Raw genomic sequence first — 13,977 nt, 5'->3', positions numbered from 1 at the left:
TCATGATTACCAATGTACTTGCTATTTACATTGCTCTGTGAAAGCCTACTGATATAATGGTCTGGCTGGAAACAATAACAAAATATATATACATGAATATACATGTATATACTTGTCATTAGGAACTAGTTACATCCGAATGCCATTCTGATTGACCCGTCTGTAATTACTAAAGTATCTTCTAGAACCTCATCTGTCCTTACAATAGAAGATTTCCTGCCTTCTTTCTTTTTATTTAGGGGGTTTCCTGTTTCATGGTTCTGAGATGCACACCTTAATCACACAGGACCAAAACAGGACTGCCATTAGAGGGATGAGTCCTTACAGAGTTTCACTATAATGAACACACACTGAAGTTCTGAGCAGGGTATCTAGGGAGACTTAAAGCACAGAAACAGGAATTTTATGTATGAATTGCTAACACCTTACCATAACTGTAGTCTGCATTCTACCATATAACAAAGAGTTTTGTTGGAATTATGATCTCTGCTTCCTCTGAGCATCCCCTCAAGAGCATACAGAAAAGAGACCCAGCAGGAGAAACTGCAAATTAAAGTAGTGGTGCCAAACGGCCAAGTCTGCACACACACAGAGATCAACCACTGCCATTCCCACTCATGTCAAAACCAGAGATAAAACCTCTTATGTGCAACACCAATGCAGAACCTGAACAGCACCGTGTACCAGTACACGGCTACTTTGGCTTTCAGGTTAGTGGCAGCTCTGGCCACCCTCATCCAGGACACAAAGGCCCTGTAAATGAGGAAGCCATCTCCCTGCCTTCCAGCCCTCAGTCCAGCCCACAGACACCACGTGAGGGACTGGGCAAGGAGGAGGATATGAGCAGCCATCTCCTCTCTTCCTCCTTGATGGGCTCCTGTGAGATAACCAAGCGTGTCTCAGCCAGAAGCATCATGGCAGTGGTGAGTCAAAGGCGCTGGTCCTGGAAAGGATACACCTCCAAAATCAACATCGAGTGCTTCACAGCCAGCAGGGCAGGGCTGCGCCGGGGGGAAGAGGATGGGCTCTGCTGCAAGGGCCAGCTGCTACAGGGACTCACTATGGCTGTGAATCTTCCATTAAACTTTACAAGATGCTCGATGGATTTTAATGCAATTTTAGTAAAACAGAGTGAAAACCAGTATGATTGGTATTATCAGCTCACACCCACAGTGCCAGAGGAGGGGGTTGCTAAAAAAAATTAAAATTACAAGAGTCCTTCACACCCATACGTTAGGTAACTACAATTGCGCATACCTGATCTGCTTTCGTGAACACCTGTTTGCACACAGAAGGATCTTGCACTAATTTGCAGGTTCTCACCAGAAATAATAAAATCTGGCTTCAAGTATAGTGTAACTGTAGGAAGTACAGCAAGTGGCAGCAGTTACAAACATTAGTTGTATAATCACAAGACATACCTTGCAGTTTACCTATTTTGACCTTGAGATGGCAGAGAAAGAAAAGCTAGCAAGGCAAATGCTATATGCTCCATCTACTACAAAGATACAACACAGAACTGAACGTGAGAACAGAGATGGAACAATTAATAGATCCTTCTTCTGCCCCTGCATCTGCTGCAAATGCTGCTGTGCCTCATGTACCATGCTGATTAAACATGTTAAGGCAGAGCAGGGGGAAGAGGCAACTCCACTCTCAGGTTATAAAAATGACTGGAAGAAAAAAAAAAAAAAAGGAATATGTAGTTTTAGATGATGACAAGTCAGTAATGATGGAGCAGGGGAAAAGGAAGAAATGGAACAGAATATCTGGAAAGAGGATGGAAAAAAAATGAGAGTGAGAAAGAAGCACAGTTGAGGCCAAAGATTTTTTTTTTTTTTTTTTTAAAAAGAAGTGTGACCAAAGGAGAGAATTTTGCATGAAGTTATTTTCCTGAAGACTCTGTCAGCAGAACTTCTGCCGGCTGATTTCACTGCCTCAGACAGTGCACTGCATTCTGCAGCCCAGGCCTGTTTGTGAGCTTGAGGCTTCCCCAGTTCCTCTCATCTCTAGGATGACCACGTGGCTATTAGGCAGGGCTATAGTTCACTCATATTACAATTAAACTACAGGAAAGCATGTAGGCATGCAAGGGAAGTGATGGTCTAGCTGCTACGTAACTGCGGCCACAGAACAACACACACACACACGCACCCGCCCCACGAGTTCAGTCTTGTGCCATCAACCACGTTTCACGTATGTAGAAGCATGCAAATTGGTTTAAGTCATATTCACACATACACCCCTTGCTTTCTTTGGATGCATGAAACCCGAAAAACCGCAAACTACACGAAAAAGAACAAAAAACTACCCGAAAGAGAGTTCATCCTGCTGCCTGAATGGTAAGTGAAAGGCAGCGATCCTGCAGTGAGGGTGCCACGGCGCTGCTCAGCCGGGGAACCGAAAGCCAGCGCAAAGACGGGCACCTTTTGCACTTGGCAGCTCTCTGCGTGCACCTTCACAGCAGCGTACCCCAGGAGACTTCCTACAGCTAAAAATCCCATCTGCAAACAAACTCTGACAAGATACAATAGATGGTAAACACTGCCTCCAAAACCGTGCAAACACGAGTTCTTTAAAAATGGGGTCTCCAGGGTTTAATAAATGTCCTTGGTAAGTAAGTACAGCTTTTCACAGCGCTGGATGCACAGAACCAGGGCTGCAGCTCAGGAGTTGCTGATTTCTAGCCCACACACAGCTCTTTGGACAGGACACGTACCAGCAAGGAAGCAGACGGAGGGGAAAAACGTATCTGTAGGTACTTACATGCAAGATGAAAATTAACTGCACTTTAGGCATACTTTAAGAAAAACATAGAATAACCCTGTGTGACATACTGTGCCCTGAAAAACATCCACCTTAATCACAAAATACTTTCATTGTACTTATAGCATTTAACACCTCTAGCAAACAGTTGCTGCAATCAGATTCTTTATTAGTAACAGTATGGTTAACCAGTTACAGCATTAATCAGTCCAAAGCTAATTGTCAGGGGTGTTTCAAAAATAGCATACCAAACAACAGAAAAAAAGCCAAATAATATTATAGCTATTAGATTTTAGTTCTAAAAAATTCCCAACTTAATAAACTATTCAGTGCAGAATCAAAACAATTTCAACAAAATATTCTTCAGTAAGCATGGTAATTCTAATGTCAGCCATACATCTTTTAATTTGCTTTTTTCTCAAGACTTACCTATGTTTTTCTAGTTCGTTGTGTGATGACCTATTAAAAAGAGAAAAGAAATATTAGAGAAAAGGATACATACCGAGATTTAGAATATTTAAAAGCCAACACCTGCGTAAGTTGCAAAAGAGCTCTCTAAAACAAGTATTTACATAGATTATGAAACAGCTTCGCTGTTAAATTAGTTCACCTTTACATCCCTTAGATACTTCAAGATATCAACTTAACTTCGATGAGTAAATCGTGGGTTTGGGGGGGAATTATAATAAATTTGCATTTATTAGCATTCAGTCGATTCAGAGACAGAATTGGACATAAAAAACTGAGCAGGTTAGTAATAAAAACAGCCCACAAGATTTTTATCTGTGAAGAAAAATTATGAGGGGGAAGAAAGTGTTAGAAGATCTAAATGGCAACAGATAAGAATAAAAAGCACCCAAAAAGCCAGCTTTCAAGCCCATGGAGAAGCAGAAAGAAAAATCAGCAGCTAACAACTGCTGTTGCTGTTGACATCTTAATGGCAAAAAAAGAGGAATCCTCTTAATTCTTCTCAGTCTACAAACAGGGGGGGAAAAAAAAAAAAATCACAGTCCCTGAACTGACCACATCAGTATGCTATTCTCTTCCAATCTGCTATGATTCAAGATTTTTTTTTTTCTCCCCAATTGATGCTTCAGGTTTTTTTCCTTCAGAAGGCAGCCCTAACTTATTGGAGGATTTTTTTTTTTAATTGAATCAGCTGGAAATATTGATTTTATTTATTTATACAGCTCAGATTAAAAACATTCCTAAAATGAAGTTATTGTCACCACTTCAAAACCAGCAACATCCAAGACATTTAGTTTTGTCTAACTGAAAACACTGCCAGTACGTGAGGATCAAAAGATACAAAGCCAGTGGCAGCTTTTACAGCTAGCAGATTACGTCAAAGCAGCTGTCCTACAACGCGCTGCAAACCCCTGCCTGCATCTGGGCACGACGTGCTGACCGAGGCGGCTCTGTGGAGGTGTCAGTGCACACTCCACTGAGTGAGCAGAGACACCCCAGGGTGAGAAATTCCTCCTGCACAAACGCACCACCTGCCCAGTGGCAAGCTGTTCTGCCTCTCCCCGCACACACGCACGCAGCTGGATGCTGCGGCACACCTAGGTACTACTGATGACCAAAGCATCTCTCCAGCCACAGAGAGGCGAAAAAAGAAAGCAAAGCTCATGCGAAGAAATAACCAATGCATAAATCCACAAGCAATTTATTTCAGCCCGGCGCAGCTCCTGATCCTGCAAGGAATTAAGTGAACTGCCCCTCTGCAGGTAGAAAAAAAACTCAAATGCATACAAGGTTCGGCACTGATGTTAATACATCACTGGAATGCATCCCAGTATTGTTATCAAGACATCAGCTATGTCAACCATTACCTGCTATCTGTTTCTGAAGAGCCTATGAATTTAATTTTTTTACCTTGTTTCATCAAGTGAGCCATAATCAGGTAACATGTGTTCCTACTGTGCCATGTAAGTGCTCCTGACCAATGCAGCAACACTGGAAGTGTTTTACACATATTCTGTGCTACATTAATAGGTCAAGGTGGGCTGGATTTGCTGTGATTTACTGCCTTTGCCATTTGACCATAATAAGGGAACACCGTTTTTATTTTCTACTCCTATACACACAGAGATAGCTCAAACCTTTTATCCATGAAAAGTGACAAACACTATGCCAAATCTGCCAGCGTTTATGAAAACACACAGAAAATGTAAGTTCAGGAGGAACCATTCCCCCCCAAAACCCCCAACGGGCCTGTCAAAGGCACAAAGACACTGTTCGCAGGGAGCTCTGGAAGACAGAAGAAATACAGGCTGGCCTAGATTCAGCCCTGTGGCATGGCCTCCCTGACATTTTTGGCAATTATACACAAGATGAACACGATCGCTGTTAACTAGCCAATTCCGACCTGCCTGCTGTAGCAGAGCTCACGCCCAGCTCCGGTGAGCGTGCATGGTGACCGCTGCACCAGCAGAACCACCAGCCAAGAAATCCAGCCTGCACAGAGTATTTTGCTGGGTTAAGAGAGGATGCAATGAGTAGCTGGCAGTCCTTCTGTGCGCAGCACACCTCCAAGGCACCTCTGGCTCCTGGAGGGTGACCCTGGTGTTCGCCTGGGATACGTCCTGCCAGACCAGCTTTGGAGGGGCACAGCTGCCTGCCCTGGTTATGCCAGCCACCAAACGCGGCAGCGAACGTGTGCCTCTTTGCAGAGCTCTTTGGGATGCAGATGCCTAATCGATGTGTGCAGGCACAGGCACCAGGCACACATTTCAGGAGGTGCAGGGAGGCTGACTAATGCCTAAACTATCAGGCCCTATCTGGGAACCAAAACCAAGAGTTTTGACATTTACCTGACAGTTGCTCCATCCACAGAACAGGCTAAATACCCTATTATAAGCATGATGGTTTATTTTTTTCTTGGGTTTGTTTTCAGAAGAGACAAACCTCTCTCTAAATATTGTTTATTCTCTCCTTCACTGTCTACAGCACAGTATAGTGCAAGAATATCCACCTCCTTCCGCTCTTCATGCAACCTGAAGCGAGGAAACAACCCGTAAGAATGGGTCTACACACAAACCAGCAGCCCAAGTATTACCTTCGTTTTATAACGGAGTCTTTTAGTACTTCAATAAAAGATAAGGTGTGGGCCAGGACTAAGAAGATACATGGAGATATATATATTTATATAGAAGAGACAGATGTACAACTGTGGTTTTCAGACAAATAGTCTGGAGGAGCCCTTCAGAAGTGGCTGCAAGAGAAGGAAGACTTTTGGTGTTTAGCTTAAGTTCAGTATATTAGGTTCTGTATCTCCAGGCAAAACTTGGGGGAGTTGGGGTAGCAGCGATGAAGAAAAGGTGTCAATAAAAATGTCCAGATAAAAATAAAGGGAGAAAGCCAACAATAAAAAAAAAAAAAAAAAATCAGCAGCAAACCCACAGATTCAGGAGGAGATCAGCAATGCTGCTGCTTAGACTACACTGTTGACCTGAGAAAGCCCTAATATCCCTTTAGCAAATGCCAAGCAGTTCACAAGCTTTGAAGTAGCAGTTAAATTTTCTTTGTGAATAAATTGTCAAAAGAAGATTTGAAAGAAGGGGAAGGAGCCAAGTAAATGCAGTTGTTGGTTTGCAAGATGCTGTGCCACTTCCAACAGCAAGTCCCTAACACTCCACCACCCTCCATCCCCTAACCAAGACTTCTAGGTACTTGTATTTGAGCATGTGCTTGATGCAACATTCATCACAATTAGGACAGGTGCTAACTGAGATGATAAGACTAACCCAGAAAAGACAAGTACCCCCGCAAAAGAATAACTTTCTACCAGTTTACAGGTAGGCCAGCAGGACATGCCTACATGCGTACCAAGCTGAGATTTCACCGTATGCATGATGCTGCCTGTTTGGTTACTAAATCATCTTCCCCTACTCCTCCACCCGTGTGCCCCACCAGACACTGCATCTTGTTGGAAGGAAACCAGCACAGCTCCTGACAAAAGCAGGGACGTATCACCAACGCCGCTGAAATTTCTTCCCCAATGCTAATGGGAGCCAGGTCCAGGGCGCGAGTCACTGATACGCTACCGGCTGCCAATGCATTTTAAAGCGCTATAGGGAGCAGAGCGGGCTAGTTAACAAAATGCTTAAAACGGCAGCAAGAGCCTTGCGGCACCAGGGGTCTGTGGTGCAGGCAGGGCTGGCAGGGTGGTGTACAACCCATGTGCCGAGGACACAACTCCACCTAAGGTCACACAGCATTTGGAGGGCCATGTGCAAACTATGCTGCCTGCACTTCACCTTTTGTCCAGGCCGAAAGAATAAGAACAAACAGAGCAAGAAGTTTTACGAGGTGCTACACACTGTCTGCATCTGATTCCCACTCCCAAGCGTGCTGGTGTGCAAGAGCACGCAGTTCATACGCCTGCAGTCTTGCCTGTATGCGACTGCCACACAGCTTATGGCTGGAAAGATCCCGATTCGCTTCCAGGGAATTTCCTGTCTGCACACATAACCTGCCGTGGGACGCACTTGAAAACATTACAGCCCACCACCTGAATAACCCGAGACGAGGAGTGGTGCAACAATAAATCTGTGCGTAAGGACATGTCCTGCCAGTATTCACTGCTCCTGGGTCATCAGGTTTTTTCCACTTGTTTTAAACTGGACACATCACTTACAGCCTGTCGAAGAGACAGCCTGTATGGATTTAATCCACTAGAAATGACTTTTGCATTCTCCTCATAGCAAAATTTAACTGGCCCTGCACATTCAACTGGGATCTGGGAACCAGGCATGCTGGCACAGCCTCGATGCAGAGCTCTGGCTGTAGTACCTCATTCAAGTTTGCACTGCCACATGTTTGTGGTGGCGAGGTCCGAACACACTTCTAATACGGTGGCAATTTGTTTTCCTCAATTGCACGAGCACTGCAACTCCCAGGCATTGCAGACCTACTGCAGTTCCTCAGAGGTGACAGCCCAGTTGGTGAGATCTATTATATCAGGACTAAAATGCATCAGTTTTAAAAACAAGCGTGGCGATATCAATTGTTGTCCCTCTGCCGCCAACTTCAGGAAAGCAAACCCAGAGAGATCTATCGAATCCAGAAAGCCAGGCAGGAAAGCAGAGGAGCCGTGTCTGCACAGTCTGGTTTGCAGTGTTTTATTCTCGGCCTCCCACAAAAATTTAAAAAAAAAAAAAAAAGAAAAAGAAAATAAAAATCAGGCTCTGATCCCTAAGCTGCTTTGTGCGGGCACAGAATAACATCTGCACAGAGCAAGGGGATCGCTCTGCGGGCCACAGGTTGACCCTCACCGTGAGCCCACATGAACAGAGGAATTTGGACATTAAGCTCTGTTTTTATTTGAAACACCAAATGCAGCTTTCATCTTTTTCTAGGTATAACCTCTCGCCAGAACACAGCACAAAGTACAAGTCTATTTATATAACATATGAGCAAAAATATTAATTAATAGATACAGAAGATATATTTATAAACTGGCATTTATTTTGCTCCCCCTCCTTCAATAAACCAGCTCCTAAATTAACAGGCCAAACACACTGCACCACCGATATCCAATTCCTTTCTCTGCAAGTAAATTTAACTGTGACCTCAGTAGACTGGCATCTAACACTAAGATTTTAGTTTTCATTTTACCTTATTTCTGACCCTTCCATGGCAAAGCGGCTGCCCGAGCTCCCCAGTACACGGGCGGACGTGCACCTCACAGCCAGGCACAGCTGAAGTCACCCCACACCTGCTGAGTGTCCTTGCAGCCAGGGCAGAAGAAAGCCCAGTTATCTGCAGGCTAGCGTGGTTTTCTGTCAGAGTGCCTTGCCTCGTGAGCAAACGTCACCAAATTTCAGATTTGCGTCATATTCCCCCTCGGCACATTGCACACGTGTTACCTATCCATTTCCTTGGATCAAACGGCAAGCTTGGGGGGACTTTTGAATATTTGTTATTAACACTTCCAAGGCACAACTGCACTGAATCCAACTGTTTGATTTATGCCTTTTCTTTAATTCCAACTACACGTTAACAAGAATTATTAGACTGCATGGCACTGCTTTAGGAATACAGCCATTGCTCTGTGAAGAGGAGACATTTATTATACTGTGGTCAAGTACCTAATGAGTATTAGTGTAACAATAAGATGTGACCTAGGTTTACCTCCCCCCAAAAGACAGTGTTGTGCCCTTCTCCAATCTCCTGTCCTCTTTGCAAAACAAGAATCCAGTTTCATTTGCCAGAGGATTTTGGTCAAAACTACTGGAGGGGAACAAATCTAAATCTCAGCTGAGGACGGTACAAACGGCAAACCGGAAAGAGAGAGAAAACAAAGCAGTTTGGGTTGTGTGACATGGGAAAGGGCACATCATAAGCAACTGAGTGAGAAGAAAACACCTAAAATCAAGTAATTTTAATGCAGAACTGAAAAAGAAATGGCTAAAAATTGTGTCTGATTGCTACCAATAACCTCGAGAATATTGTTTAGCAACAAACTGCTAATGACCACTTCCACTTCTGATCCAAAGCTATCAGTGGACAAAGCAGAAATGTTACATTCCTGCAGTGGACAGAAGGCTTATAGATTTTGCCTAATTAAATGTAATTCTGCTGGTATTTTTCCCTCCATGAATCCAAACCTGTCAAAATTACTTCTCACTTAATGGCAGTCAAAAAGTGGGCAAGCTCTTAGCCCAGACCTGAGCATCCTGTCCAAAAGGCGGGCAGCCTTCCTCCCCCTTCTCCTGTGGGTCTAGGCCTCACCAGCCTTCGGCGAGAGGATGGAAGTCTCAAGATAGGATTTCTTACATGAACATCACCACCACCTCAGCAGAGGAAAGAGGTGTCCATCAGCGCTCTCGCTGAACAACAGGGCAGCTGTAATCCATCCCTGCCTGGTCCCCCAGCCCGCAGTGGCCGGCCAGCACACCTGTACTACACGGGGTAGGCTCTTCCCACCCCCGCAGGCAGGCAACATGGGGGAGAAAATACAGAACAAAGAAGAAGGGTACAGCACACCAAGCTTCCTCACATCTGACAGTTTTTCTCCTCCTCCCCTCTTTTTTGATTTTCCAAGAATGAGGAGGAAGATGTTTTTCATGCTTTTATATATGCATAGCTCATAAAGCACGAAAAAAAATATACACAGATATATATATCACTTTTTAATCTGATCAGATGCTGCAAGCAGCAGGATACAAAAATAGATAATGAAAACAACAACAAAGCCCCTGCAGTTTTGAAATGTGCAGTTATCTGCTCCTTTCCTACTCCTCCAACCTTAAGTAATATGTAAGAAAAACAGTGCAATAATAAGGCATAAATTTCAGACATGTACGCAATCGTGCCTGCCTGCATCTGATGCTCCAAACCCAGCACGTCTGGAAAATGGTTCGAGTGGAACAATATGGACACTTTGCCCGGTGGTTCACACCACCCACGACCACTCCAGATCCTCTGAACTTTGGCCAGTCGTCTCCCTCTGTTAATCTTTGAGTTGCTCAGGAAGATTTAACTGTATTATCAAAAATTCAGGCTCTAGTCTGGGGCTCGGACCCTATAGACTATAAGCTCCAAATAACAATAAACCAGCGATGCTAGTGTACTTCACATGTTTTAGATTGGATGTTCAAACGTAAGGATAATTTCTCCCCCTCAAATGTAAGCTCACAGGCAGACTCGAGCAGCGATTGCTAGATGTGGGTACAGAGTCGGTAGGCACAACGCAGAGGTGCCCACACGGCCCTGCTGCTGCACCTCCGTCCCTGAAATAGCAGGGTGCTGCATTAAAGCAACGCGCCTCTGTTTCCCACACGGGCAAGCAAGCCCAGTGCCTGTGCTGAACCAGGCAAACCACCGTCCTGGTGGTGGCCACCCTTGAAACCATTACTCGACAGGCATTATCCTGTCCCGTAACACAAACAACTCACCCCTGATCTAATCACTGCAGCGAGAAGAAGAAAGTGTAAGTAAACATATACATTGTGTACCGCAGGATGGCTTTTTTGAAGGTTGCCACTGCTACAGAGTAAGAATCAGACTGAAAGACTGAACAGGTAAATATAAATCTACAGGCAGAAAAAAAGCAGGAAGGTAACTGCAAGCAGACATGTATGCCGCAGCTTTAATAACACTAGCAAATCTGTAACCAGAAACCTTTTAATTCTGCTGTATTTGATAGATTACAAATCCTCTCCTAAAAACTCCTGAAAGCAGCTTACAGTTCAGACAAATAACTATTTTGCAGGGGATGACAAGAGACCTAAGAACAGAAACGATGGAATAGTAGCTCTGTAAGTAACACAGATTTCTTGAATGCAAGAGACAGAAAAAGAAAAAATCCATACAATTCAATGAGCAGTTTACAGCTGGAAATCCTATGAGACCTGTTTTGGTTAACTGTGAATTTTTTTTAAGGGCATCGAGCATACTTTGTAAGAAAATAATTAAAAATCTTTAGGAGCAAAGCGTCTCAGGAAACAAGACACGCCTCCCACTCCTGATGACTTTCTGTTTTAAAATGAACTGACGTCTTCTCTATGCTCCAAGATGAGACAAAGAATTCAACTAAAAACAAAAAATGTAGGAGTACTGCAATTAATACCCCTGAAATGGTTGCCTTGCTTGGAGTAGGGGCAGAGGGGAACTATTTGCTCCCCCTTCGTTATCTTCAAGACACATTGCTCGGCCATGGTAGGCACGAGCAGGGCGCTCACCAGCTCGTGTTTTTCTCGAGGAGGGAGCTCGTCAGCTTTTGATTTCACTTTGCACCTCCGGTGCCCCACGAGCAGCCACTGGCCCCCTGCCCCACGCTTCCCCAGCACCAGCAGACCCAGCTGCCCACTGCTGTGCGGGATGCCCGCTGGAGAAGCAAGAGCAGAGCGGGCCCGCCGAGACTCACTGCTCATTTGGAAAACAAGTCACGTGCAAGCCGAGTTCATTTTAGGCTATTCTACAGGAGCCACCATCCAGCACAACCGTGCAGAGCGGAGCCTGCGCTGGGGAGAGCATCCCCGCTCCGGGGCGAAGCAGGCCCAGCTGGGCACGGTCCTCGGTCCTCTCCGGAGAAGCCCTGGAAGAGCGAAGCAGAGCAGGCACAGCACAGGACTGGAGGAACTCCCAGGCAGGGGCCGGCACTGTCCCTCTAAGACAGCCTCCTGCACGTACACAGCCGCTGCCCGAGCAGCAAACAAAGCTGCAGAGAGCCTGCGCACAGCAGCCCTCCGCTCATGTCATCACAGCACAGGTAGCGGCTGCAGGGAAAACAACAAAACCGCCACTACCACGACAAAAAGATGGACAATAATCGTGATAAATAATGACCGAGTCATGCACTTTGACGGATCGCATGCAGCGGGCAGGCGGGCTGGCGACCCGGCGGTGCAGCAGAAGCCCCGGAGAGGTCAAGTTCACTCCAGCACCTTCTTGCTTAATACCTACAGGAGAAGTTCAAGTGCACGGGTGGGTCTCCCCCCACCGCCCCGCACACGCTCCCCCTCCGAGAGCCCGGCACCGTGCTGCAACCGGAGGCTGCTTCTGCTCTGGCTGCGATGGGGGAGGCGGCCGGTTTGCTGCCTGTGGTTTATAAATAAATGCTGGCGGGGGGGAAATTAGTGCCATGCAAAGAGAAGTCTGGCTGGCGATTATGGTGTTAAGATCTGCAGAAAAAGCCGCTGTTGGTGAGCGCGGAGCAGAAGGAGCGATGAGGGCGGATGGTTTAGAAGTGCAGTGAGTACTAAGGAGATGGTGTACGCGTGGCAGTGTTTATATGAGAGATCAAAACAGAGCCAAGCCCATCCAGGGAAAAAATGGCGACTACTGGGATGGGGGAAACTAAGACACTGGATTAGTTATTATTTTTAATAAATGTATGCACTGCACATAAGCTAGACACATTGGAAAAGCTGCCGATTCATTCTGAAAAAGCGGTGCGTCTATTACCTGTTATTCTGGGATTTTCTGGCCATGGTGCCTGCCTTTGTTTTCTTTCTGGAATAGTCACTATCGAAGGGTAACACTGATGCATAGCCATGTTCTGCTTCTAGGGACAAAGTCAGCATTAGTGGCAATATATTTTTTCCATGCATTTTTTTCCTCCTTTGCAGGAACGCTAGGGTAAAGAACAGAATTTTTTCCGGTTGATTTGTTTGGATTTTATTCTGGCATCTCTTAAAAGAAGCGAGACAAAAAATCTAACAACTCGGTAAAACAAAAACAAACAAACAAAAAAAAAACCAAAAAACAAACCACAACCAAGAAAAGAAGTGCCGAAATTAGGAGGATTATTTGAGTGCACATTAAAAACGAGGCGGATCATGCAACCCCTTGTCACGCTGCGCTGAGGGGGGGAGGGGAGCACTGCCATACAATTACCGACTGCCACACACCGAGAAGTGTGAGGTATCCTGAGCGCTGCCACACACACACCATCCCCATCCAGAGCTTGACAAAAAAATAACCGGGTTTTGTTTTTTTTTTTTTTTTAAGAAAAAAGCAAAGAGAAGAGCAGTGTTCCTCCCCCAGCGCGGCGCCTCTGGCGGAGCCCGGGTCAAGCCCGCGGCGCCCGGGCAGGTGAGGGCGCGGGGCCGGGCCCCCGGGCCGGGCCGCCCGCCGCCGCCTCACAACAAAGGCCGAGAGCGGCTGAGGAGCGCCTGCGGGTGCCTGACTGACTGCCCGCCTGCGCCCAGTACCTCGGTCTCTTCTCTCCAAGTACTCGGCCGCTTCCAGGAGAATTAACAGAGAGTTCAATTCCATGGCTGCCTGTGCCGTGCCGAGCCGAGCCGAGCCGAGCCGAGCCGAGCCGTGCCGCGCCGTGCCCCGGGCCCCCCGCCGCCCCGCGTCGCGCACCGCGCCGAGTTCACGCGCGGGGGACTTCCAAGCCCCCGGTTATAAGGCACCTCTCTCAACCTACATTTGACACACAGGCGACGGGCAGCCCGCGCCGCCAATAGGGAACGGCGATTCGGCGCGGGGGCGGGACGCAGGGCGGCAGCCGGGCCAACCGACAGCCAGAGCACCCCCCCCTTTTCCTCTGGCTGGGGCAGGGAATGTTGACAGATCCCCGTCTCCCCCTCCGATTGGCTGGCCACTATAGTAACAATTTAGAAGCCGAAGCTTAGCAACAGCACGTGGTGGCCCGGCCCCCGCGCTCGCTGAGTGGCCGGCTTCTTGCATGTTAAGCAGGTAGCGGCCGCCGATTGGTGCGCGGGGCGCGATGCAAATGAGGGCGGGGAAGGA

General features: G+C 46.5%; 1 protein-coding gene across 3 annotated transcripts in view; it reads right to left on the bottom strand.

Moving 5' to 3' along the window:
- MXD4 (MAX dimerization protein 4) overlaps positions 1–13,534 on the bottom strand; it is a 38,298-nt gene extending 24,764 nt beyond the window's left edge. Inside the window, exons 1-3 of one of the 3 annotated variants that reach the window (XM_075708964.1) lie at positions 13,431–13,534; positions 12,682–12,850; positions 3,196–3,225 (exon numbers count right to left, since the gene is read on the bottom strand). In XM_075708964.1, coding sequence (XP_075565079.1) covers positions 3,196–3,225; positions 12,682–12,850; positions 13,431–13,494 — 263 coding nt within the window. In that variant the 5' untranslated portion in view covers positions 13,495–13,534. The remainder of the gene's footprint in view (positions 1–3,195; positions 3,226–12,681; positions 12,851–13,430) is intronic. The other 2 variants (XM_075708965.1, XM_075708966.1) reach the window with 2 other exon arrangements.
- Between the last annotated feature and the right edge of the window lie 443 nt (positions 13,535–13,977).

This window comes from Pelecanus crispus, chromosome 4 (genome assembly GCF_030463565.1).
Source record: "Pelecanus crispus isolate bPelCri1 chromosome 4, bPelCri1.pri, whole genome shotgun sequence".
NCBI classification, from domain to species: Eukaryota; Metazoa; Chordata; class Aves; order Pelecaniformes; family Pelecanidae; genus Pelecanus; species Pelecanus crispus.
This window is presented reverse-complemented; position numbering and strand designations above follow the sequence as displayed.